This window comes from Pollachius pollachius, assembly GCF_949987615.1.
Source record: "Pollachius pollachius genome assembly, chromosome: 20".
NCBI classification, from domain to species: Eukaryota; Metazoa; Chordata; class Actinopteri; order Gadiformes; family Gadidae; genus Pollachius; species Pollachius pollachius.
The window spans coordinates 6514616-6542360 of record NC_136953.1 but is presented as its reverse complement, the minus strand read 5'-3'; the positions used below and the strand labels follow the sequence as shown (position 1 = coordinate 6542360).

At 47.9% G+C, this 27745-nt stretch overlaps 2 protein-coding genes across 2 annotated transcripts in view; both read left to right on the top strand.

Annotated features, from left to right (window-relative positions):
* gc2 (guanylyl cyclase 2) overlaps positions 1 to 3240 on the top strand; it is a gene marked incomplete at both ends in the record, with an annotated part of 11085 nt that extends 7845 nt beyond the window's left edge. The window contains 7 exons of the mRNA XM_079758184.1: positions 189 to 352; positions 737 to 929; positions 1236 to 1410; positions 1931 to 2029; positions 2438 to 2532; positions 2688 to 2770; positions 3150 to 3240. Of these exons, the coding sequence (XP_079614310.1) occupies positions 189 to 352; positions 737 to 929; positions 1236 to 1410; positions 1931 to 2029; positions 2438 to 2532; positions 2688 to 2770; positions 3150 to 3240 (900 nt within the window). The remainder of the gene's footprint in view (positions 1 to 188; positions 353 to 736; positions 930 to 1235; positions 1411 to 1930; positions 2030 to 2437; positions 2533 to 2687; positions 2771 to 3149) is intronic.
* Positions 3241 to 11723: 8483 nt separating this feature from the next.
* On the top strand, positions 11724 to 25893 carry irs4b (insulin receptor substrate 4b). The gene is made up of 2 exons (XM_079758089.1): positions 11724 to 16194; positions 21621 to 25893. Exons 1-2 carry the CDS (start codon positions 12021 to 12023, stop codon positions 21623 to 21625), a joined length of 4179 nt encoding a protein of 1392 aa, XP_079614215.1. The 5' UTR covers positions 11724 to 12020; the 3' UTR covers positions 21626 to 25893.
* Positions 25894 to 27745: the final 1852 nt, after the last annotated feature.

The window sequence follows — 27745 nt, the reverse complement described above, 5'->3', positions numbered from 1 at the left end:
CACTCTCCTCCTCTCCTCCTGTCCTCTCGACTTCTCCCCTCTCTCCTTTTCTCTGTCCTCTCCTCCTCTCCTCTCTCCTCTTTTCTTCCCTCTCTCCTCTTCCCTTTCCTCTCTCTTCTTCCATTTCCTCCCTCCTCTCCTCTCTCCTTCTCTCCTCTCTCTTGTACCACCCCTCTCACCTCCTATAGTTTAAGGACATCCACAAGGGTAGGAAGACCAACATCATAGACTCGATGCTGCGCATGCTGGAGCAGTACAGCTCTAACCTGGAGGAGCTGATCAGGGAGAGGACTGAAGAGCTGGAGATAGAGAAGCAGAAGACTGAGAAACTACTCACACAGATGCTGCCCAAGTAAGATATAGATACATAGAAACACAGTGTACACACACAGACATTTGGACAGATACATAGGCATAGGGATACAAGTAATGCAATACCCTTACATAAAGCCTCCTCTATGTGCACCGACTCCCAATGATGACAGATAGCTATGCCTAGCTGTTTTCTGTCTCAGACTAAATGTTAATCTTTCACAGAATTTGTAAGGCAGGCTTCATCTAGGCTATAATGAAAGGTAAAGCCTCACTCTAAAACTGAGACCTCTCTGAGCTCCTTCCGAACAATAAGAAGATCTGAGGTGTTGACAGCAATTAGAAAACACACACAGACACACAAACACACACACACGACCCTCCAAGAAGTGCTTCTGACGTTTCCATGTCGCCCTCCTCCCAGGTCCGTGGCACAGGCCCTGAAGATGGGCACCACGGTGGAGCCCGAGGACTTTGAGTCGGTGTCCCTGTACTTCAGCGACGTGGTGGGCTTCACCACCATCTCAGCCAACAGCGAGCCCATCGAGGTGGTGGACCTGCTCAACGACCTCTACACGCTGTTCGACGCCATCATCGGAAACCACGACGTGTACAAGGTCTGTTTGTTGTGTACTCGTAGCTCAGGAGGTTGGGCGGGTTGGCTGGTTGAGTTCTTGTATCAAGATGTCCCTGAGCAAGGCACCTAACCCTTGCATGGTTGACACCACCGTCGGTGTGTGAATGTGTGCATGAATGGGTGAATGCCAGGCAATATTGTAAAGCGCTTTGGAAAAAAGTGCTATATAAATGCAGTCCATTTACCATTTACCGACTAAACTAAGCCTAGCGGGAAAGTATTGCGGAATGGACTTTTATTTTGGTAAGCCTAACCAATGTTTCTCCCCTGCTATGTCCCATGCCAGGTGGAGACCATCGGCGATGCGTACATGGTGGCCTCTGGCGTCCCCATACTGAACGGAGACCGTCACGCCGCCGAGATCGCCAACATGGCCCTGGACATCCTCAGCGCCGTGGGAACCTTCAAGATGAGACACATGCCCGACGTTCCACTCAGGATACGCATAGGACTACACACAGGTAGACACACAACACATGTAGATACACATAGGACTACAACACAGACAGATGCACAGGACTACAACACAGGTAGAAACATAGGACTACAACACAGGTAGATACATAGGACTACAACACAAGTACATACACAGGACTAAAACACAAGTAGATACATAGGACTACAACACAGGTAGATACACAGGACTACAACACAGGTAGATACACAGGACTACAACACAAGTAGATACACAGGACTACAAAACAAGTAGATACATAGGACTACAACACAGGTAGATACATAGGACTACAACACAGGTAGATACACAGGACTACAACACAGGTAGATACACAGGACTACAACACAGGTAGATACATAGGACTGCAACACAGTAAGATACCCAAAGAACTACAACACTGTTATATAAAGATATGCAACAGACTACAACACAGGCAAATAAGTTGCACTACAACCCAGGAAGATACACATAGGCCTCCGACACAGGTAGCATAACCTGGTTATTTTCATGGTTGCGTGTTTCAGGTCCGTGTGTAGCAGGAGTCGTCGGTCTCTCCATGCCTCGCTACTGTTTGTTTGGCGACACAGTGACCACAGCTTCCCGCATGGAGTCCAGCGGCTTGCGTAAGACCTCCGCCCTGGTCCCAGGACAGCATACTGGCCACACGACCGTATGCTGGCCTCACCCTTATATCCTGACAGCATCCCGCTTGTTCTGGAATAAAGATGAGGGGAATTTAAATCAAAACGAGTTTGAAGCACGATGCACCCAGATGCTTTTCCATGCTGCCATGTAGATCTGTACGTGTGGTGGTGGCTGGTTTAACCGGTGCATATTGAGTTCTCCATTAACAACAGGTGTGCAGCCTCACCCAGCCCCCGAGTCTCATCAGTCTGACTCTGGCCCGGTGGGGCTGCTTCAGCCAGCCATCATCCACACACACAGTCCACATCCAGTCTAGAATCTTTGTTGTTCTTGACCGTTTTTTGGGGGTTCATTTGTTGTTGTTATTCATTGTTGTGTTGTTGTAGCCCAAAGGATCCATGTGCACCAGAGCACGGTGAAGATCCTTCTAGACCTCCGCCTGGGGTACAAGTTCACGCTGAGGGGTCGCACCGAGGTCAAGGTAGGAAGCCCCACCCCTTCCTCCAGAACAGGAAGTACTTATGTTGGACCACCATCATGGCTGCCGTGCTGTTGTTCAGTTCTGTCTGTTGTCCAACTGTTTCCTTTTTGCTGCGGGCTGTCAGTCTGTCTCTCTGTCTGCCTGTCTGCTCGCAGGGTAAGGCGGAGGAGACCTACTGGCTGGTGGGCCGAGAGGGTTTCGACAAACCAATGCCCATTCCTCCAGAATTCAAACCAGGGTAGGAGACTCTGAATCAGATCATATGTCATGTTGCTATTATATTGTGACCTGCAAATGTAGGTCTGTGTGTGTGTGTGTGTGTGTGTGTGTGTGTGTGTGTGTGCGTGTGTCTGTGTGTCTATGTGTGCATGTGTGTGTGTGTGTGTGTGTGTGTGTGTGTGTGTGTGTGTGTGCGCGCGTGCGTGTGTGTGCGTGTGTGTGCGTGTGTGTGCGCATGTCTGCGTGTATGCGTGTGTGTGTGTGTGTGTGTATGTGTGTGTGCATGTCTGTTCGTTTGTTTGTTTGTGTGTACGTGTGTGTGTGTGTGTGGGTGTGGGTGTGTGTGTGTGTGTGTGTGTATCTGCCCACCATGCTAACGTGCGTGCTGCGCTACACAGGCAGAAGGCCCAAACGCTGCAGATGGAGGAGATTGCGCAGTACAAGAAGCGCAAGGCCCAGCAGCAGCAGCCCGCCACCAAGAAGAATTGAGGTCATGTTAGTCATGTTATTTGTTATGTACACAATGGATGATCAACAGCATGCATTGTTACTCCAATGCCTTAGCATGGGAATGCGCTCTACGGCAGCTGTTAAGGGGAACTAGTAACATTGTGAGTTCGAATGGATATCAGTGTCTCGACCTGCATTCTCGTGTCAATCCGTTACTAACAAGTTGACCTTATATTATATAACAAACATAATATTATTATGTTAATGTCATCACCAAAACACATGTTAACATCGGCTGCGGGCGGCAGAAGACTGTGGCGTGCATCCGGGAAAATTTGTTTTTCCCCTTGGCTCTGTGATGAATTTATGTTTGGAGAATGAAATGATCTAGCAATTACAAGATTTCCTTCTCCAGTTAATGCTTTCCGAGGGGATTTAGACTTTAACAAATACTTTTCCTTATCCTCCTCTCTTCTCATCCCCCTCGTCTGCTCGCCTCCTAGTCTCCCTCCCCCTGTTCCTCCTTCCTTTTCTTTCTCACTCCTCTCTCTTCTCCTCCTCCACCCTTCTTCTCGTCCTCTTCCTCCACCTCTTCTCCTCCTTCCTCCCTGCAGGGCCCTGGAGGAGGTCGGGAGGGCTTCCTCAGGTCCTCCATCAGGCTGTGAGGAGGACCTCACATGCCCCCCTGGTGACTCTGCTCCTCGTCACCCACCGCAACCAGGACAACATCATGATGTCACCCCACTGTCTGACCAATCACATCACGGCATATGTTTTCTTATAGTTAATATCCCTGGAATTAGGGAAATGATGACGGTACCTTTTGGTGTGTGTGCGGATGTGTGGATTGGTGGGTGGGTAGTTGGGTGGGTGGCAGTGTATGTGTGTGTGTAGTGGTGGGGGTGCGTGAAAGAGTCACTATGTGTCTGTCTGTGTGTGTGTGTGTGTGTGTGTGTGTGTGTCGGGGAGGGATTTAGCTGAGAGGCTTAATGTGCAGCCCTATGTATAGCGGCAGAAATATGATGACTCCACTGAAGCCACACAGACAGATAATCCCCCTCTCCTCTATATCTTCTGTTACTCTTCCTCCCTGCCCACCTCCTCCTCTCCTCCTCTCCTTAGGGTCGACAGTGGTCGGCTCTCAGTTGAGAGGTTCTGGGTTCGGACTCCAATGTCCGCAGTCAACCCGAGCCCTAGCTAATCCTTTAATGGCTTGTATCTGAAATCCCTGAAAGTAGAGTAAATGGTGAATCATACCAATATATCATCATCTGTGATAATGACACATTGTCCACTCCTGTAATAAGGTTCAGAAATGGAAGAAAGATTAATAAAATGTATGATTTATTTATTAATATTTTATTGCATTTTGTCTTCTTAATCATTTTGCCTGATCATTCATTTAGCTACATAGTTATTTTAGCACAGGGGACAATGTAAGCATTATTCACAATAATTTACTGTAATTATTATGCGTTGTAATCATTGTATACCGACAACTTTGATACGGAAACCGTTGTTGGGGTCATTTTCTGAAATGAAGGATGAAGACTGGGAGAGGACTTGAAGGAGTTTATCACAATAACCGAGTAGGGAGCACAGGGGCCACAGCTGGACTTGCTCTGGGACCTACACTCCGAGTGGGAGACGCTCCTGGCCTGCTCCCGAGAAAGCTATCAGCATGAAGATAACAACATTTGTTTGTATGTTCTCCTGACAAACGTTCCGCTAGAACAGACGTATAATTTGCTTTGGTATGAGAGAAAGCTGCTCTCAGGCTTCAGTATATAGGGTGTTTAGAAACATCTCGTGATGAGACTACTCTCGGAGCAGCTGGCCTAGGCCTTCCATACAGTTGGCGATGAAATTGCGCATGGTATTCATTCCTTTTTTCTTTTTTAAATGTTTTTGTAATTAGTACCATGCTCACAATACTTCAACATAAACACATGCAGCATTTACTTCAATTATTACTTTTATTTCAATTATAGTTTTCTCGCACAAACAATTGATCAGCTTTGGCCACCCGACAGTCGTACTACTTCCAGGAGAGACACACTCTAAATCTGTTCACCACGTAATATTAGCGCGCTCTACAATATTACAAGGATAGAAGTTCATCCCCAGCATATGCAAAGTGAGAAAGGTATGGACAAAATGTCAAATTGCACATAGACGGATTGTTAGTGGTCAATGTAGTCGTATTTTAACCATGTTGCACCGATTAGCCAAGGTGATAAACCGATGTGGATGGACGTAGCAACAGAGCTTTGGGTGGAGAAGGTATGGATACTTCTGTCGTCGGAGTAAACCCCCTAGTTAACGAGACAGTGTGGGCGGGAATGTTTGTCCACACCCAACCACTGTCTGTCTGGAAAATACATTGGATACTCAACATTCCCGGGACAATAAACCGCATAGAGGGAGCGAGGATGTGTTATTCATGAATTGAGTCATATTGGACATTTCAACATGTCGACACTTCCATTCATTCGGAGAAGACCTGTTTGATACAATTTAGTCGGCGCAGGTTTTCCTACCGGCGTCATGAGTTTTCGAGAAATGTTGTACGACAGCGACAGGCATCGGTGGGGTACGACATACACCTTACATCAACCCATGAGCCTGGCTTATATGCAGTGTCACCGGCTAATAGTAGCCAATTTCACCTTCTAAAGCTCCTATCTGCCCTTCCTCACATGGAAGTGGAGTAACAAAGTTGTGACATTAACATATTATACAAGAAGGAACACGACCTGTCTGGTTTCAGGACATTCTCTCAAGGGAGCGTATCTATGTTCCCTGGGTCCTATGTTCCCCGGGTCCCATGTTCCCCGCTTAGTATGTGACCGGGGAACATAGGACCCTGTGAGCAAATCTTTTTTTGTAGGATGGTAGGGGCAAGTACCGCCTTTTTCGCCTCTGATTCGCCTGTGATCGGTTAGAATGTCTCTCCTCTGATTGGTTATGGTTAGCGTTAGGTTTAGGGTTAACCCTCACCCTAACCCTAACCCTAAACCTGACCCTAACCCTTTGCACCCAGGGAACATAGGACCTGGGAAACATAGGGATGACCCCTCTCTCAACCCAAGGCCCTCTCCCTGCAGTATTTACAGACATCACGGCGCGGTGAGGAACGTGTGATCTCTTGAGCGTTAAACTCAGTTCACCGAACCATGAGAGAGCACGGAAGCTGTTCAAGGTCTTGTGCGATCAGTGCGTGGTGGTGTAGGTCAGTGCACTGGGCAATATTTATTTAAAGCTCTTCTCTTCCCGGCAGGGAATAGATGAGATTTAATAGTCTTCCTTCTCATCTGAGGTAACGCACCCAAAGGCTTGAACCTTGGGCCGATCAACTCGGTTAGTTTATAGGACCTAGAAAGTAAACTGGTACAACCAGAACAGGAAGTGTATACATCCAGGAACCAGTTCAAAGAGCCTTCAACAGACACGTCAGGATAGTGCCTGAAGGGCAGGACTCTGTCAGTACTTTTACGACCAGTCCAAAGAATTCTGGCTCTGTCTTTACCGGCGTCATGAAAATTCCCAGCTGTGTAACAAGGAAGGGTTACACAGCTGTGAACAGGGTGGGCGGAGAGGGGTCTTGAGGTCACGGTGTAGTAAAAAGTTCATCTTTTGAATCCTCAATTCTTCTGAATGTGTTCTGTAAACTGTTTCCTACTTGCAGCGGGGATGGCATGGGGATTTACAATATACGTTGGTTTAAATTGAGATCCATCCTGACATATAAATTCAAATTATATGGAAAAACAATCCAAATCAAAGTACCCCCAGCTCCTTCACTTAGTTTCCTTTTTTTCTTCAGGATAATATTGGTAAATCTCAGAAATGACATCATTATGGATTTGGTTGTTAAACAATTAACCGAGTTAACCCTATCCTTTCATTTGTATTGTCTTTACCAGGGCTTTCTCTACATTGGAGAAGCTGGGGATCAGAACGCAGATATACATTCACTATCTCCGTACCGTAACCCAATTAGACAAGCCCCTTTAACTAAGTTCTTCTTAAATGTCTGCAGGTAAGCACAGACTCTGAACCCTAAAAATATATTCTAAAATATAACAAAACCTACCCTTAATCATAGGATTATTAACAAATGTATATCAATGGAATCAGATATAATGATTTTTCTCTTCAGCTCGGTTTAAACGACAAATGTTAAGGATTTTAGAAAAAAATAAGACCTTAACCCTCAATCTGTCTCAGAGGGTTAAGGGTTCTGATCACTGGATTTGTTCAGATTAGTTAGTTTTGGTAACTTTCTGTATCGGAGGCAGAAGACCTGGATAAGAGTTGAAGGTTCTGAGTTAATTATAACAAAATGAGGGAGAACTTGACTACAGCTGACGCAAGGCCTGCCCATAAGGCAGGGGTAAAAGGAGAAAGTTTTCAGGGGCCCAGCTGCTATTTGGCCGCCCATTGAGGCCCTCCTCGAAATGCAAAAGTATCATACATTGAAGATGGTATGCCCTCTTTTATTGCGTTACGCCCGAAGATGTATATATCTGAAACTGAAGGTATCAGATTATATATCCCGATAATAATATGCATGGCTTTCGGAACTCCGCATCTGAAACTGAAAGCCGCACAGCATCATTCGGCGTCAAGTAAACCGTTATCGTTGTATCTTTATCCCACAGCGCTCTCTAGTGTCTTGCTGTGGTACAACCCTAGATCGCCTAAAACTGCAGATGGCTACGAGGATTATCTCTTAATTTTCCCGTGTGTGTGTGTGTGTGTGTGTGTGTGTGTGTGTGTGTGTGTGTGTGTGTGTGTGTATGATTTTTTTAAGGTCAAATACGAATCCCCTCAGAGTTCCATATGCCATGCCCATATGTTTTAAAACCATTTATTTCATGTCATTACTCCTGAATGGTATGTAGGTGTGTGCCTAAATCTCCCACCCTGAATAACGACGTTCCGCAAGGCATTCATTCATTACAGGTTTAAACATATCACATGTATTGAGTATTGAACTGTACTGGGAGAAAATATCAACTTGTTTGGTACAAATGGTCACCTTCAACGTCTTTGGATGACCAAACATCCGCTGCCTCATTTTAATCTAGTGAAGTATATCATAGTGTTCTTCCTTTAACAGTCCATTGAGTTGTTGGTTTAGTTCCATTGAGTTATGTGCTGTTTATCACAGCATTAAGTATTACAATTTCAGCACCGGTGTTGGTGTTCCTTTACTCCCGTATGTGTGTGTGTGTGTGTGTGCATGTATGTGTGTGTGTGTGTGTGTGTGTGTGTGTGTGTGTGTGTGTGTGTGTGTGTGTGCGTGTGTGTGCGTGTGTGCTTGTTCATCTGCATGCATCTGGGTGCATTTGTGCATGTGTGTGTAATTATATAATATAGACCCATGGTCTTAATCTACTACTGTTTTTACAGGATTAAAAGTAGAAAATCATTATATAAACTTGTTCATATGAATGTATTTGATGCTTACAAACAGACTTTAACATTGTATGTAGCTATTCAGCTAGATGTTAACTGGTACGATATTCAGAATTGGTGTCTGAATAAACCAGTTATATGTTAACACTGAATGTGAAAGGATGGAATTTGACTTGTTTGAGGAAAAAGAAGAAAAAGTATGCATTATTTATCTACATTTAAAGACAGAAATATGCAGACATACAGAGTTTTAAAACAGTAAATGCTTCAACAGACAGTGTTAAGGCTTACTCCTATATATATCACTGATATAAGAAAAAGTGCTTGATTGATTAATCCATATATCTTTGGCATTTAAGGGTCAAACTGATCAGAAACTTTAAAAAAAGGAATAGAAAGAAAGACAGAAAAAAGCGACAGTGTAGTTGAGTTCCGGAGCTGGGAGCTTCAAACAAAGACCAACATGCGTTCTCTTTGTGTTCCCTGTGTGGCGTTTCAGCCCAACGGGCGTCACTCGGCTTGCCTCTTTGTTGAAGAGCACAATAGAGCACGTTTACTGAGCCGTCGTGTCGTTCTCTGGCCAACAGATGGCGCTGTTTGCCTCATGAACAGATGGAGGCGCAGACTGCCGGTTCAACTGTGGGTGGTTTGGAGAGAGAGAGAGAGATGCCTTGTGCCATTATACTAAAACAGGCTACGTGCGCCCAGACACACTGATTCGTGACACTTAGTTGGCTGCAGGTCACGCTCTCACACAAAGACCTCCACGGAACAGCTGCCTGCATAATACAACATGTTGCAATGCACCTTCCCTTTTGTGCCCTTATGAATGGACATTACACTGCGTGTTAAGCCTACGTAGCTTTGGCTCCGCTATGTATGTATTTAGTAACCCAGACGGTTAAAGTCAAAAGTTAGTCCAAGCGATCATGTTCAATAAACAGAGAGAGAGAGATAACCGCTGTTTTGGACAGGTATTGTTATTCACACACGTGCACGTCGATAACTGCAAAAACACAAAAAATACGCAAACAGCAGTCGGACTATCGGAATGTGAAATCTGGAACATTAGGAATGTACAGCTTTGTACCCGTTTGTGTCGTTCATAATCAGCTACTTGGCTGTATTCTTTATATAAAGGAACTTTATATTAGGTCAACACTGTAAACAATAACTTTATGATCATTATTGCGGTCACAACCTACATTGTGATATGTATTTGATCCGTTTGTGTCACAGAGTGATCCCGTGTTTTACAACAAGGCTTTGTCCTGTGTCTGGCTCCTGACCCAAAATGTTCCGGGTTTGGTCCCACAATGACCACCGTGTCCGACTGACCCGTGCGCATCCTTGAGCAACAAACCCTTATTGGCATGCATCTGAAACCAAATGTTTGTTGCTTGGGATGAATGTGTTTGCTAGATGGTGGTTACTAAATATCAAACACTTCCCCGAGACCCCCACAGACGTGAACCCCGAGATCCCGTTGGAAGTGTCTCCGTGTTCGTTGACGAGCTGACCAATTAAGCGGCGAGTTGAATTACAGCGGGATTAAAGGCGCCATGCCATACTGCTTACGTGGAAACAGTATCAGGTCCATGGCGAATGGCCATCCCATGGAGCGTTCTGCTGTCGAAGAACAGGAGGTCCTTTTAAGGTCATCGGGCGACGGTTGCCTCGCGCCTCGACACAGACACGGACGGAACTCAGACCCACTTCGTAGAAAAACATAGCTGATACTACTTAAAAAATTGCAGCCATTTGACCTTTAATAACCCAATACTTTTGACATCATTAGCGAGTGAGAGATGAGAGGAGAGCGAGAGAAACATAGAAAGTGTTTCTCCACTGATGTGTTGGACCTCTGGTTCCTCAAGACAGTGTGTGTGTGTGTGTGTGTGTGTGTGTGTGTGTGTGTGTGTGTGTGTGTGTGTGTGTGTGTGTGTGTGTGTGTGTGTGTGTGTGTGTGTGTATGCATTCTCTGCTAATGAGGACCAATACACGTGAGCAGTTGAGAAACGACAGAGGTCCCAATGGTGAATCCTCATCCTTGATTCGTAAGCAGAAGATCTCCATGGGGTCCAGATATACCAGAACAACCCCCTTCTGGAACATGACCTTAAAGACTCACACAGATTGTCGTTGGGATCGAACCCAGAACATTTTGTATGGGAGTCTGACGCTTAAACCAGACTACTGCATCCAACTTCTATTTGGGCTGGTAGGTTGGGTGAGTGGATGTGTGATGGGATTCATCCATTACTTTTTAATTATGGTTTTCACTGATTCATACACTTTGTTTGTTGTGTAACAAAAAATGTACTGGAGGTTAAAACATTTTTTACATTATCAAACTAATGTAATTTCAGGAGATTTCAGGGATTCTGGGTTCCATTCAACAACCCGGCTAGTAAACAAATAGAACGTAAAGGACCAACAATGTAAGGACACAGTACACAGTTTCTGCATCTAAATGCAGTGTGTCACTATGGAAACCATTGCCTGAAAAGTACAGAGATAACAATAATATTATGTTTAATTGATAGGGAAGAAATAAAAAAAAGACAAAAAATACAAGGGTAACAAACGAATAACAATGGTCAAAAAAGTACATCGAACGTTTTTTTTCTAAGTATATTGTGTAAACAAAAATTGTCAAAGTGTCAAAATACAGTTGAAAACATTTTCATATTGTCAAAGTAATAAATCTGGTCAAAGCATTACAGTTAGCAAATTAACGCCAATCACTACACTGAATAATATACAATTAATACATATGTATATATTTTTTAATAGATATATAGACAATTATCTGTTGATTTTCGAATCCATTTGATTCCAGATAAATAGTCTGCCTTTTCCCCAGAAAACGTTGCCTCCCTTTTCACTCGGGACGACGCCAGTGGCCACCACGATTGACGTCAATCACACATGCCCCACAGCTATTGGCTTCAGCTTCCCGTCATTCATATCGTTGTTGACCAATCGATGTTTGCCCGTTTGTCGTCTGGTCCCGCCCTGTATTTCTGTGCTGGTGACGCGCAAGGTCACGTGTTGTTTGTGCTCCGGCCCGTAGAGATGTGGACAAGAGACGCGGACAGAGTGCTAACTAACGGAGCTAACTAACGGAGCTAAGTACCGATACAGAGTCGTGGCCATGTCGCGCTGGGCTAGACTTCACGTCGCAGCCGCCTGGTAGTGGAAAAGGTGGATAAACGGGATTTTATTTATCGGAATATTATTATTATTATTAGATTAGCACATCGCTAGCTGTTGTGGGCTAGCATGCTAGCGGGTCGGACTCGGACTCGCGTCTCCCAGAAGAACCGGAATGGGGTCTGCGTCCACTCCGATTAGCCCGCTAGTGAAGTGACCTTTGTTTGGATTCTCCGCCGATGGCCAATTTTTCGAATTACCAGGACGGTAACACCGCAATGTTGATGATGGAGAAGGGACAGCAGCCGAGAGACGCGGGGGTGAAACCCGCGACGGCCAACGGAGACGTCTCGGTCGGGGAACCCCCTTCCCCGGTCATTAATATCGGTGGAGGCGGCGGTGGCGGAGCATCGAGGTTTCATCAACAACACCTGCCGCCCTCTAGCAACCACCACTCTTCTCCTGGTCAGCCCAAGGATCAACCACCGCACCCACTGTCCAACCTCCATCACTACCAGCCGGGCCAGCAGCAGCAGCAGCAGCATCTCTCCGGGGAAATCACCTCGGAGTCCCCCGGTAGAAAAGCCAGCTCGTCGGTCTCTGCAGCCGAGGACGCCGCCGCTAGCGGCAGCGGCCATGTATACGCGGCTGTGAACGTCGTCGCATCCAATACATCTGAAGCTGTGGACGATATTCGCAAATGTGGCTACCTGAGGAAACAGAAACACGGACACAAGAGGTTCTTCGTGCTGCGGGCGGCCAGCCACATAGGCCCCAGTCGCCTGGAGTACTATGACAGCGAGAAAAAATTCCGGAATAGCCTGCGGTCTGCCGCCGCTGCCGCGGCCGCCGCTAGCGGGGGAGCTGTCGCCCCTTCTCCGCCGAAGCGGGTTATTTACCTCTACCAGTGCTTCACTGTAAACAAAAGGGCGGATTCTAAAAACAAGCATCTCATCGCCCTCTACACTAAGGACGAATACTTCGCCATCGTGGCGGAAAGCGAGCAAGAGCAAGAGGACTGGTACGTGGCCGTGAGCGAGCTGATGAACGAGGGGAAAAAAGGGCACGTTGACTCTGACGATCTAGACGACGGGTACGGTACCGTGACCCCCGGTACGGTGTTCAAGGAGGTGTGGCAGGTAAATGTGAAGCCCAAGGGCCTGGGCCAGACCAAGAACCTGACGGGAGTGTACCGGCTGTGCCTCTCGACCAAGACCCTTCACCTGGTGAAGCTGAATTCGGAGACGCCGTGCGTCAACCTCCAGCTGATGAACATCCGGCGCTGCGGCCACTCAGAGAGCTTCTTCTTTATCGAGGTGGGCCGGTCGTCGTCCATCGGGCCGGGCGAGATCTGGATGCAGGTGGACGACTCGGTGGTGGCCCAAAATATGCATGAGACCATCCTGGAGACCATGAAGGCCCTAAAGGCCTTCACAGAGTTCCGGCCCCGCAGTAAGAGCCAGTCGTCAGGCTCCAACCCCATGCCCTTCATCACCACACGCCGTCACCTCGGCAACCTGCCGCCCAGCCAGACGGGGCTCCAGCGGCGCTCCAGGACGGAGTCTGTCGTGGGTACGCCGCCGTCCAGCAAGAGCTCAGGCGCCAGCGGCTACCGCTTCCGCACGTCCAGCGAAGGGGAGGGGACGATGAACCGGCCGTTCCGCTCGGCGACGGGGAGCCTGGTGCACCTCAACACCACGCGCGCACACCTGGGGCGCCACGACGCGGCCGGGGCCTGCGGCGTGGGCGTGGCCACAGGCAACGCCGGCACCAGCACGGGGTCGGGCGGCGGCGGCGGGAGCCGCTGCTACGTGCGTGCCATCCCGGGGCTCCAGCAGGCGTCGGGCTGCTGCCACGCGCGCTCGGCGTCGCTCCCGGTCTCCCACTACCCGTCGGCGACCAGCCCCGTCAGCGTGTCGTCGAGCAGCGGCCACGGCTCGGTGTCGGACACGCTCACCCGGCCCTCCAGCGCGTCCATCTGCGGCTCGCCGTCGGACGGCGGCTTCAACTCGTCGGACGAGTACGGCTCGAGCCCCGGCGACTTCCGGTACCTGCGCGTCCGCAGCAGCACGCCCGACTCCCTGGGCAACACGCCGCCCATCCGCGAGGAGCACCTCCTCAACGACTACATGACCATGGGCTGGCACCGGGACGTCTTCGGCGCCGGCCCGGCGGAGGCGCCGCGCGACGAGGGCCCGTCGACCGGGGCCGACGACGAGCGGCCCTGTCCCTCGTCGTCCTCGCTGCGGAGGCGCGCCCACTCCTTCACCCGGGCGGGGGCGGCAGCCGGCGGGGCCACGGGCGGCTCGGGCGTCGCCGTCTACCAGAAGATGACCCAGACGACGTTCTCGTTGGACGAGAGGGACCTGGGGGGGCTGGCTTTCGGGGGCGGGGGGCTGCTCCGCGGGGGGCCTCCCTCCTCGTCGTCGTCCTCCCTGCGGTCGGACTACAGCTCCTGCTCCGAGCACAGCCAGCAGAGCCGGCCGTCCACCAACGCCGGGGACCACCACCACCTCCCCCCGCCCTCCTCCTCCTCCTCCTCCTCCTCCCCGTCGTCGTCGTCCACCGCCAAGGGGGACGGCGGCTACATGCCCATGATGTGTGGCGTGGCGGCCGCCGCCTCGCCCCGGGACACGCCCCCTGACTACATGCCCATGCAGCCCGGCTCTTCCCCGTCGCCCCAGTTCCACAGCCCGGCTCTAGCCCCCCGCTCGGCCCACCTCCACCAGCACCACCTCCTCCACCACCACCCCCACCTGCACCACCCCACCCCCTCCTCGTCCTCGTCCTCCTCCCCCTCCGAGTCCCACGGCTACATGATGATGCTGCCGGGCGGCAGCGGGGGCTCGTCGTCCCCCGTGCAGTCCTCCCCCGGCCCACACGGGGGAGCCGGCGGCGGGCGGCGCGGCGACAGCATCGCCGAGCGGCCGGAGAACGCCGAGTACATGGACATGTCCCACAGCGGCGGCGCGGGCTCCGGGGGCCACAAGCCGCCCGGCGACGCGGCGGCCGGCGGCTACTACGCCCTGGGCGCCCCCGACCCGCCGGCCAACTCCCACAGCCCCTACTTCTCCCTCCCCCGCTCCTACAAGGCCCCCACGCCGCGGCAGGCGGAGGCGGGGGAGTACGGCGAGTACGTCCCCATGAGCTCCCCGGCCAAGCCCGGCGTCTCGCCCCCCCTCCCCGCCAGCGGCTCCGGCGGCTCCACCCCCGAGAGGCGCGGGGGCTCGGCCCGCACGCCCCCCCACCCCCCGCCCCCGTACAGCGCCGCGCACGCCAACCGGCCCAACCGCCTGGCCCTGGGCCGCTGCAGCCTCCACTGGCCGGCCCGCGCCGGCGGGACCTCGGCCGCGACGGCCAGCGCGGGGACCTCCACCTCGGCCTCGGACCGGCCCCCAAGCCCCGGGGAGTACATCAACATAGAGTTCGGCGAGAGGGGCCCGCCCCCCCTCCCCCCCGGCTCCTCCTTTCCGCTCTCCGCCCAGGAGGAGGTGCTCTCCCCCGGCTCGGGGGTCCACTGCTGCTCCCCCCACCAGGACTACATGAGTGTGGAGGTGGGCGGCAAGAGCCAGTCCCCCAGACCCAGCCTGGTGGCTCCCTGGAACCCCCCCAGCTACATCCGGCCGCTGGCCGCCCACGCCGGGGGGCCGGCCTCCCCCGGCAGGCCCCCGCGGGCCGGGGGGCACTGGACAGCACTTGGGGACGACTACACGGACATGACCTTTAACCTCGGCCGGGGGGGGGAGGGTCCGCGGGCCAGCCCCACCGCCGTCCTGCAGCACCTCTGTGTGATGGAGGGCCACTACGGGCACCCCGCCTCCTCCTCCTCCTCCTGCGCCTCCCCCAACCCCCCCGGCAGCCCGAGCCGGACGGGGACGGAGCCCAAGGTGGTGCGCGCCGACCCCCAGGGGCGGCGGCGCCACAGCTCGGAGACCTTCACCTCGCCCTCCTCCTCCGGCGGCGCCACGCCCGCCGGGCCGCCGGCCGCCAGCCCCCTCCCCGACGCGTCCAACGGGTCGCCCCAGGCCGACGGCCTCCCTTCCAGGTGGTCCGGCTCTGGGTCCTTCGACAGCGTGTGGATGTCCGTGGAGGGGCTCGGGGAGTCTGCAGCGAGCCGCGCCCACGCCAGAGCCCCCGACCCGGGCGCCCTCTCGTCCTCCTCCTCCTCCTCCTCGGGCCGGATGTGTCGGAACATGTCGTCGGGCTACCAGAACGGCCTCAACTACATCGCCCTGGAGCTGAGGGAAGAGGCGGGCGCCACGGCGACGGCGGCCGCGGCGGCGGACAGTCCCGTTGCCGGGAGCAACGGGAGCCTGTCGCCGGCAGAAACGACGCCCCCGCCGTCGGAGAATGGAGGCTACGCCAGTATAGATTTCACCAAATCCACCGAGGCCGTCACGTCGGCAAATAAGGGTGAGTAGACTGAGAGTTGTTGTTGTTGTTGTTGTTGAAGAGAAGCAGTCCCCGGCCCCTGCAGTCAAACTAGGCCTGGTCTCTGGACTTTATTACCTGAAACAGCTGACATGAGATAATGTGGACCTTCATCCATGCAGATTTATACAGCAGACAATGGTGTGTGTGTGTGTCTGTGTGTGTGTCTGTGTGTGTGTGTGTGTGTGTGTGTGTGTGTGTGTGTGTGTGTGTGTGTGTGTGTGTGTGTGTGTGTGTGTGTGTGTGCCATCACAGCAGGGTTGCGCTGTAGTGCTGTCTGTTAATGGTCTGGTCCCAATAGGTATGTACGTAGGGACAGGGTATTGAGTTGGCCCGGGGGTTCGACTCCCAGCCAAGTTGAGCCCCAATATCCACAGTCACTGACTGTAGGTATCCTTGAGCAAGATGCCCTCGTACACCAACCTTATTCTCCGTTTATGTTCTGAATTCACCGGAATTCTCTGTCAATTTGGGTAAAAGCGTAAGCTAAACCACTAAATACTAGTCAATAGTATATATATCCTGTCTATTAATAGTCCGGTATGAAATGTGAATAGGTTTCCCTTGCTGCCGGTCTATTAATACTTTGACTAGCTTTGGTTGGTCTAACCTCCTGTCAGTCCAGTTATAGTCTTGTTTGATAGGTTGTTCCGGCTGTCACTTTATAAGGGGGTTAGGCTCATCCGAGATTCAGGCTGCGAGTGCTTAAGCAGTTGAACGTTGTCTTTTGAACCGATCCGTCATGGGAGTGCACGTTCAGCCCGTTTGCACCCACACGCAGTGGAAAACTGCACACTCATGTGTCGTGTACTTTTCAGAGTGCACGTGTGCATGTCACTTATTGACTGACTGAAGTTCATTTCAGTTCAACGGCACAACCGGATATACCCAGACCTTTTCTGTCTGTGCGCACATATATCTGTCTTGTTTATGTGCAAGTGAGCCTGTATCTAATGTACGCTTGTGTAAATCCTTGTTTTTCAGACATATTTTTAGTCAACGACAGTGTGGTTTATGTACGTAACCTTATTGGATGAAAAAAAAAACCTGGATTAAGTGTAGATTACATTTAGATTAGATTAGGGTTTCAAGACTCCCAAGAGACCACAGGATTATGGACCAATCAGATGTCCTTCTTAAATGGATAATCCATGTTTTTCTTTGTTGTTTGTATTCATGCAGGTGTGTGTGTGTTTGTGTGTGTGTTGTTGCTAACTTGGCAATACTGGGTCATTGTAATGCAAAACCGTACATTTTTTCCTATCAGTTTTATGCGGTATATTGGATCCCGTATGACTGTACACAAGACTGTCCCTCTATGGGAGAGCCATAGTGGCATTTTCATAACCACATGGCTTCTACTGATGGGTCAGGCGTGTTGTGGCTCCAAATTTAAATGGCTGTAAATCTGTCTAATTGCGTCCAGAGGCATTTTGGTTTGTGCCCGTTCATAACGCCTCTAGTAAACCCAAGTGTGAGCGGGGTTCCAGACCAATACTTATTTGCGAATTGGTCTGGCGATGTCAGGCTTGTAGGATATAAATAATCAGAATGGAAACATTGATCTTAACCCTTTCAACGTATTCGGCAGGTCTGCCTAGACCTCAGGTAAATTCTCACCGTTGTCCGTGTCGTGATTTAACTCAGCCATGTTTTTTGTTCTACTCACCCTCTAGTAGAACTGGATTGACGTAAGAAATGGGTGTTTGCCGAGCAATATTATAATGTCTATTTTTGTGATCCATATTTGTTGTGCGACTAGTGTTGGAACAAGGGGACAGAAAAACTCAAAATAACAGGTGGACATTTGATGTTGACCAGATATCGAGTGGCAGTGTGTTCCGTTGTGTAAACTTCCACCGGAACACACGGGCCAACAGAGTTGTTTGTTAACCCGTCCTTTACTCGTGGTTTGTGGTTTGACCCCAGAGATTGTTTACCGGTTATCAGTTTGTTTCCTTCCAGCGAGCTGCGTGATAAGTAATCAATACATCTGATAACCGCATCTGTTTGTATGTCTGTTTGTATGTCTGGCTGTCTGTCTAGTGGCTGTGTGTGTGTCTGGGTCTGTGGCTCTTTGGCACGCTGTATGTCTGGGCCCAGCTTGTTGTCTAATATTGTATTCGCTGTCTTACCAAAGGATCCAGAAATGTTGACCTAAAACGATGGTCAAATAGTATTGGGTTGAGCTGGGTCTTTCCGCTCTCAGAGACAGGAGGAAATGATAAAGAGTGGTTATACTAGAAGCCTCCGTTTTCTACTGGAATGTGAGGTTGGATAAGTGTGTTTGTGTATGCGTGTGTGTGCACATTCTTAACCTTTTTAATGTTTAACGTTTTTGAATGCATCGCTAAACTTTGCTACACACACTTTATTTCTCCCTCCCTCTTGCACTTTCGCTCTCTCTCTCTCTCTCTCTCTCTCTCTCCCTCCCCATAATACCTCACACCCCAACTATGTTGTTTTGACTGTAACTATGACAATGTGGGTAACGTAACGAATGATGCATCGATTGACCGGCCGCCGTTCGTTATTGGCCGATATACGCCCTTTGGAGGTATCTATGACCTGGGCGACTCTGATCAGTTCCAGTTCCTTCATGGGAAACTAACTCGCTGGTCTGCTGCTGTTAGCGGAAGACGAGCGAGGAAAATGTCCAAAATAGTCATGTCTCTAAACTGCATAACACAAGGGTTACGTAGCCAAACAAATGCAGCCAGATCACTAACATACATAGTTCTTACCCTGGTAAGCAAAGGCTTTCTTGAAAACAATAATTTACAACTGCGCTTGTTTCGGCTTTAGCTCGACAGGTCTGAGCTCGCGGGTGAGGCCGCTGACGCCACTCCTTTCATGGGCACCGATCTCACAAAGAGTCGGTGTTGCGTCGGTTAGACAGCCTATACTACTCGATATTAAACTATTTTCATAATGGTTATTTAGGTTGTTTAATAGTTTTCATTTAGCTTTTGCTCAATTTATTCGTCTTGTGAATCGCCTCCTAAATATATCCCAATCAATAATAATGGAAACTTTATATATACCTTTTGATTAACTGTTGCATAGGCTGGAGTTGTGAAACTCAAACACATTTGCCTATAAAAAATGTCACCATAAACTATGACCAATTTTGGCTGACTAGTGACTACTTAAAATCTTAACACGCGATTTAAAGTGCTAGTTTATGCACAACGCTCATGGTAATGTTATAAAACGTATCAATTGTTATTTTAACAATGTTTATTTACATATTTGACCAAAGGGCAGCTTTCCCCCCTTGCAATAGGATCCGGTGGAGGCCACTTCTGTAGAACACAATTTGATGAACAGCTTGTTTTACTTTTTCATTTCTAACATTATTTGAATAAGGCAAAAAGCAAAAGTATCCCTACAGTCTGTTATGTTCCGCGTCTACTTGCGTATCTTTACTGCGTAAGTGAGTGGGTTGAACCGACTTGTTCCAATAAATAGTAGGCCTAATCCCAGATATTCCTTTTTAAAGTGATGTTTAATTTAAGTCTAAACTGATTGACACTGTCAGAAATCCATGTGGTTAGTATTTCTGTCGTCTCAACAAAAAAATTGACCTCTTTTGTAAACCAGCACCTAGATGGCACAAACCGATGACTCTTACGCACCTGGCCCACAACAAGAATCATAAGAAAAGTCAAATTAATGTATTTTTTATTGAATAAAAAAAACGTTATAAAGGATCAGTGATCAGTATTGTAGCATAAATACCTGATTGGTGCATCAACTGGTGATTAGCAACCCTCATCATGACCCCTCTGACTTTGCCGAGGGTTACGTAACAGCCAGTTGCCGTGGGTGACGCAACTGGTCCGTCTGTTGGCTTAGAGCACTTTTTCTCTCTCACACGCACTCCCAAGCTAGCAGCTATTGTTGTTGACACCTAAGCATTACTACAGTACTAGTACAACAATACTACATAACCTTACTAACCAAAGAACCATTAACCTCTAATACATCTTTAATCCCCCCCCCCCCATGTGATTCACCATTTAAATGCACACGACTACATGTGCAATACAGGCATGGAATACTATACTGTTCTGGAGAGCTGTTCTGTGATTGACATCTCGTATAACCCAATCAGTCACTGCAGTGGTATAGACCCCACCCCCTTGGCACAGCACACACGATGAAAAAACGCTTCTAAAACACACACACACACACACACACACACACACACACACACACACACACACACACACACACACACACACACACACACACACACACACACACACACACTCGGCGCTGAATGGAATTGTCAGTTTTATTTCCTGGATTTACACCTGATTGTCGCTGGGCCCCCTAATACCCATGATGCATTGCACCTCCCTGCTGGGGTAAAGTGAGGTGATGTTGAGAGGTGAGGGAGTGATGGTGGTTGTAAAAGGCAAAAGAAGGCAAGGGAAAAGTGGGGTAGCTGTGTTAATGAATGAAGAGCGTTGACGTGAATGAGTGGAGGGATGAGTTAAGGAGAGAGTTGGAGAGGCAGATTAGAAGGAGTAAAGAATGGATTAAGAACTCAGTTAGGAGGGGAGGGAGTGTTCTCTTGTAAAGGGAAAAACAGTCAATGGCACAGGTGTGTTAAGTGTTACTGCAGTGTGTGTGTGTGTGTGTGGGGGGGGGTCCTAAGAAGGTTGTTTTGATCAGTCATTGTCAGTCAGGGATGCTCTCTCTCACTCTATTTCGTCTATATCTTTCCATACTTTTTTTGTTTAGAAATATAAGGTATCTCAATTAATAAGAATAAAAAATACATTGTGTTTGGGTATCATGGGAAGACTGCATCTGCATTTTGTGTGACCTTTATACACATTTTTATGCACCCTCCACCATTTTACTGTTTCCCTCCTCTGTTAACATCCATCCGTCCTGTACAAGACAGGTCCTGCTCTCTTCTCTCCTCACTTCTTCCCTCTACCCATCCTCCTCTATCTCCTCAGCCTTGTCCTTTCACTCCGATATTCTCTCTACAGCTCTACCTCTTAGCTAGCATACACAGGCTAGCTACTGTCATAGTAGTCCATTGGTGCTCTGCGGACACGGACACACACATATGCATAAACATATGCATGCACAACCACACACGCATGCACATGCACGGCCATGTGCCCACTGTACAGTAGCTAAGCTTACATAAACTCCCAAGGAAACGTCTAATTGAACAGCTAAGCTAAAGGCTAAGGTAACGGCTCAGCATACTGCTAGGTCCATACTAGGACGGCGATGCACATCATACGATGGGCCATTGGAAATATCTATGGTTATTAAAAGCCTTTTATTGCTCTTTCACTGTACACCAAACCGAACACCACGTGAGAAGGAATACTACTGAAGGCCTACTTAAGATGTCTCTCTCTCTTTCTCTCCCACAGACTGAGGAGTCGAGAGCCCACCCTGGTCTCCCATCTCTGTGTTCGTGGTGGAGATGCGAGGGACGGGGGGATCAGAGACACTTGACCTTTTGACCTCCAACCTTGCAGCTCCCCCCCCCCTGCACCCCCGAACTCAACAAGGTCGACAGCAACAGCTTGCAGTTTAACTTTTGTTTTTGTATATATATATATATATATATATTTGGATATATATATATACCCTCATCTGTATTATTCATTTTATTTTGTCTTTTTATATGCATATCTTTTTTGTTTTGTTTTTAAATCCCACTTCCCACAGTGCTGCTACCCCCTTCCCCCCACTCCCCTTTCATCTTAAGGCCTGGTTTGCAATGGATACGGGCCAGGATGCTTGTAGAATAGGTACAGGTAGTTGTCAAAACCAACCGACCCTCTTCTCAATACGGTACCACATAGAAGGGCTTGTCATGGTTACAGCTCCGCATCACTCTGAATTGTTGTTATTTTTGATTAATTTTTGTTGTTTTTAAATGGTACAGCTCCCCTCCCAAAGCTCCAAAACAATGGTACAACTAGTTGCTGGAACTCTCCCTTTTCAAAGATAGGGTACAGGGAAAGTCTTTCAGGTGTGGGGTCTACTCTGAATTACGACTACTCTCGCTGTCGTACCTTGTCCAACGAATAACCTCTTCAGAGCTTAGATTTAACCCGGCCAGTAAGGGCCCGCATCAGGGCCCCACCAAAACACTAGTAGGTTTCGGTAACACAGAAAAGAAACAATCGCACTTTCACTCCACAACGTAAAACTATCGATGGCGGACGTCTGGAATTTTCTGTAATAGTATTTTGTTGCTTTGTCGGCATAGCCATGTTATTATTTTTTTGAACCTGGTACATTTTCTGGTTTTGGTACATGTTTGGGAACTGTTGGTTTCAGTTGACTTCTGCCTGGTTCTGTTGCGTACGAGAGGGGGCGGGGCTTTCTCCAGGGAGGAGAACAGTCCTGTTGCTGCGATCGGTCTTTCAGATCGTTCAGCTTATCGGAGACTCTGATTAATCAATTGTAGAATAATAATAATTGAATCATCCGTTATACCTCATAGTCCGTGACATACTTCAGGTTTACCATGGAGAGAGTGAACACACTTTTCAAACGCTACTTTGTTCATTTCAACAGCATGTACTAAAGCGTGATCCTATATGCATTTCAGATGCTCTTTCCACACACTAGACACACAGGGAAAAGTCGCCCCAAACACGTAGGGCTTACAAACGCGCAAACGCAAAGGCATGCACTTTTCAAACATCCTGGTGTGTGCGTTTGTGTGCGTGCAAACTCTGAAAGACCCTGTCACATATGAGACATTAAGGGGTCCACGCGTCTGACGCACGCACACACGGGCAACCCCTCAGTGCGTCAGTTATAGCCGTCATTGTCAACAGTTCTGGATGACGGCCAAAATACTTGAGGCACATGCACACTAAAACGCGTGTGCACACACACTCAGTGACGTTACTGAAATATGAGTCGCAACCCCAGGTGCAGCGTTCAGAACACACACACACACACACAGAAGACCCACAATAATCTTGGCCTTCTCACGCATATGTCGAAACCCCTACATTTAGCGATGGCCCTCGTGCCACTCTCCCATGACGTGACATCACCTGGACAAACTGCTGCGATTGGCTGAAATATTTATTCTCAATGTCAGTGTACTGAACCTATTAATTTCACTTCAGCTCATGCCCTTGTGTGATCCAGTGTTGGCTTACTCAAAGCCCCCCCTTACGCATTATATAAACATTTGGTTTGTTTATTTTTTTGTTGACTGAAATGTTTTATTTTAACTTGAACCGACCTATGGCCAGTCAGGCACCTTATTTAAAACGTAACCTTTAAATCTAGGGCGGAGGGACCTTGGATTCAATACCAATAAGTGCAAATTCTGATGTGGGTGGAGTTTATATAAGGTTAAAAAGTCCACTTACTGGAGTGACTTGGACATGAGTGTCGCGGTAGATCTCATTCAATAGCTGTCAACAAAACCCATCCAGCAAATGAACAGACCTGCGAGTTCTCAAAGTTGCCGAAACAAACACACCTGAGTTACGATGGTCGTCGCGCTCTAATCTGAGTGGATTGATGGGAGCGGGGCGGGGTTCATGGTACATATTGTTTGACTAGCGCTGTGTTTAATTGCCATTCTCGGGGTGCAGCGTGTCAACGGTACAGCTGCGGGGGTCGTGATATCTCGGTGGTCCGACTTAAACGGTTGACATTTGATGAAAATTGTTTAAAGAAAAAGGATATGAACTCTGTGACGTGTCTTATATGTACAATTTGCATATTTTCCTTTATTTTTTATTTGACCCCTTTTGATGAAGAAATTACTGAATATATGAATCACCAAGGCTGTTGCCTATGTAAAAAAAAAAAAAAACTTTTCTTTTGGTTATGTGTTCCTGGGGTTTCTATGCTACAGATGCGCAATTATTTTGTTTTAATTCTCTGTATTTACAAACAAACCCCCTTTTGTAATCATATAATTATCATTTTGCCAATTTGCCAGATCTGCCATAGAGTTCTAGAATCTAGAATGTTCTATGTCTTTGCGTTCTAGAACTTTGTGAATTCAGACGACGCCATACTGTCAAACTTGACACGCATTGATTTTGGCGAGGTCGCAAAGATTAATGAAAAGCGAAACAAACTTGGTCGTCGTAGTTTTTCCCCGCGCTGAAGAACTGCGGCTACATTATCACCACAGAGAACATTAAAGGTACTGCGTCAATATGCAAACGATTTAAGTTTTCCTTTTTTGGTGTTTTGTACTTGGTTTACAGAGAAAAATGAATCATCTTACTATACTTTGGTTGTTGTGCTACATTGTGTACATACCTCGTTGCAACGGGGGTCAAGTGTGTAGTAGATGACACCGGGAAAAGGAGAGAGGAACTCTTCCTCCGACTTACGTAGGCATTTTGCAGTCATTTGTATAGAGAAATGGTTTGACCGCTAATATTTTTTGTAACTATATCAGTTCTAGTTTTTTTGCTGCTGCATAGATCAGTCAACAAATGGAATGCTTGGAAGCATATCGACGAGGATGGTTATGTTGATTATTTATGCCGATATCGATCGAAGGGAGATCGACCCTGGTATCAGTTCCAGGATGGTCCTTGATTCCAGAACCCCGAGAGAATTTTCGGAATGAACAATTCTGGAATTCAGAATTTCGCTCACCCAGCTGCGTTCTATTTGTCGGAGTAGAAGGCTGTTGATAATTAGCTTAATTGTTAATTAGCTTTTTCTTTTTTTTCTTATTTTTTTAAAGTTGAGATGTGTACCCAGTGTGCGAAATATCCAGTTTGAATCAAGGGTTGTGCCCGGCTCGTGCGCGCACCCCCAGATCTCCTAAACAGCAGGCACAAAGTAACAAGTCTAAATTTAATTGAGCATGCACTCATCTCTGAGAAGCTCTCAAACTAAATACAGTTGCATTTAGTTTTTAATTTTTGCTCAAAAAATTGACAAGATCCAGACATCAGTGATCTCATAGCTGGCTACGGGCATGCCCCTAGTTAGTATTATTTTGCTTTTTACAATCCTTTTTCTTTTTTACATGTCTGCAACAAACGACTGAATCTGTATAAGTAATTATCTCAAATGAAGAAGCTCAACAGCCACAGTCCGCAGCGCTGGTTATACCGACTTTGTGTTCCGTGATGGTGGCTTAATTTATAATGCCACTAGGAGGCACCGCAGACAGTAATGAAAACTGATCTTTGTTAAGACGCGCTGAAGAAGACTGAGAAGACGGTGTATGCTGATGCTTATTATTTGCGCTCAACATCGTTTTCTTAACTCTTTCAAGCAGTGTTTATTTGAACACCACAAATCATTGTCACCAATTGATGACATTCTTCTTCTTCTGCCCGTCTAACGTTTTTTTTTACCAGAGCCCACCCCCCCCAAATGTTGCAGTTGAGGCTTTCAGGGAGTCACAAGTGTCAATCAGTGAGCCCCTTGTATTTCGCACACTGTGTATCCCTTTGTGCATTGAAAGACATTTCCCAGGTGCGATACACGACACAGAATTAAAGGAGTTAAAAATACGTAAGAACGTGCGTTGAGATTAAATCCTCTTTTCTGTAAATAAGGAAGTGCAACCTGTCGCATATTTTATTTTGTGTTGGGGCCGCCTCCGCCTCCCCCTGGCCCTGTAGGGGCCCCACCCACACCTCTACGTTTTTTTCTTTTTACTCGTTCACCTGTTTCTGTTATTTTTTTCTTTCTCTCTTGCGGAGGGAAAACTGAGATTGTTTGAGCATAGTGTTTATATTTATCAAAACTTTTTTGCTTTCGATAGAGCTATTGCAATAAAAATGTGTTCATGTACTTGTGTGTGTGCTGCCAAACCTCCTTTCTGCAAATCCCTCATCCAGAATGTTATTTTCTTGCACATTTCCTCACAAATCTCCAAATTGGATTCTACAGTTTACCTCATTTTCAATAATTTAACCAACTCATGGCTTCAGTGAACGCATATTTTTAAACCTAAACTTGCTGCAGTACAACATTAAACTAAATGTCAGAGGTACACCCTTATCCTTGCATATAGAAGCGTTATTTGCTCAGTCAGTAGAAAGTGCTGTCAGATGACTGCAAGGACGATGTACTTTGACACACTTAAAAGGACTGGGTCAAAAGTATTTTTTTCAGAAGCTCAATAACAAGCCAACGGTCTTCACCGTCATACAACAGATTACAATAATAAAAAAAAGGCTGGGCCTTTCATGAATGCAAGACAAGAACCGACCCACACACAAACACCTAACACACTTTTCACTCAACTATTCTCACTGTCTAAATTGTCCAAACAATCTCAGGTCCACTGAACCACAAACAGCTAGAAACACAGGTCTACAAACACTCACATGCACAAACCCAATAATATCGCATGCATCCTGGGATTTTGAGTGTTTATTATACAACTCGAGATATTGATCTCATTAGGCTAATTGGATACACGTGTGACCACGTGGTATTATGGTTTGTTCCAAGCGATTTATCAATATTCCATCTCAAAGTACTGACTAGTCCTATTTATCCTAAAAACGTCAACAACGACAGGTGAACAGGTAAATGTTAACTTTCAAACGGCGGATGACAGCCGACTTCTTTCTTTGGATAACAGCCTGTGTATTTATGTTGGACTTATGTGGGACGGAAGGTTCTGTTTTGAGCATTAGCTCTCTAATATCACGCATTCCTCCGCCAGTTGTATCGACTATCGTTGGGTAGCGTCGTTGTTAACTATACGACGAAGATAAGAGGACTCCACCCGGATAGAATCGAGACTGCATTTCTAGAAGTTATCCCCAAGGTAGCAGTGCGACTTCATTTCAAGTTACATAGTAACGTCAATTACTCCAATAACGCTTTCCTTAGCGGTACATCTCCAGTCTGCGTTTCTGTTGGCTTGTGATGTGATTTATAATGATTATTTTGGGGAAGTTAGTCAGTGTGCGTGTAAGAGGGGGGCGTGTAGGGTGTCCGGAGATGTAGAGCCAGAGAGGGGGCATGTCAACACGGAGCATGAGACCCCACTAGAGTATCATTACTAATAGGCGAACCACCGCGACACATCAGCAGTAGCTGCCGGTCGTAGCTACTGTTTCTTACAACACTCTGTGTGTGTGTGTGTGTGGTCCGTGTGTGTGTATGTGATGCCACACCAATCCATATCCTAGTCAGCATCTAACTTACACACACGCGCGCACACACAGCTCTCCAAAGGTCCTGCTAATTACAACTTCCTGCGTCACTGTTTGCCATGCCGGACCCCGAATCTCCAGGGGGTCTCCTCGAAGGAGGGAGCTTGGATATCAGATCCGAGTCAAAATGAGATTCATCATCCCAGAGAATGTAACACCCAGGCCCCCGGCCTCGGCTAGCTGAAGCAAGGGCCCTTATTTTACCACCAGATTTGATTTTTGAGTATCCAATTTAAGCCATTTAAAATACTCAATACACATTTGTGACATCTCAACTGAGACTGGGAGTACCGCAGGTGTAGGATAGAGCAATACATTCCAACCACATCGCAACTCTGAGGCTGCCGTGTTCTCACCAAGGA

Bases quoted from the DNA above. Each gene is read 5' to 3' on its own strand.
- irs4b (XM_079758089.1), top strand. From the start codon at position 12,021: ATGGCCAATTTTTCGAATTACCAGGACGGTAACACCGCAATGTTGATG.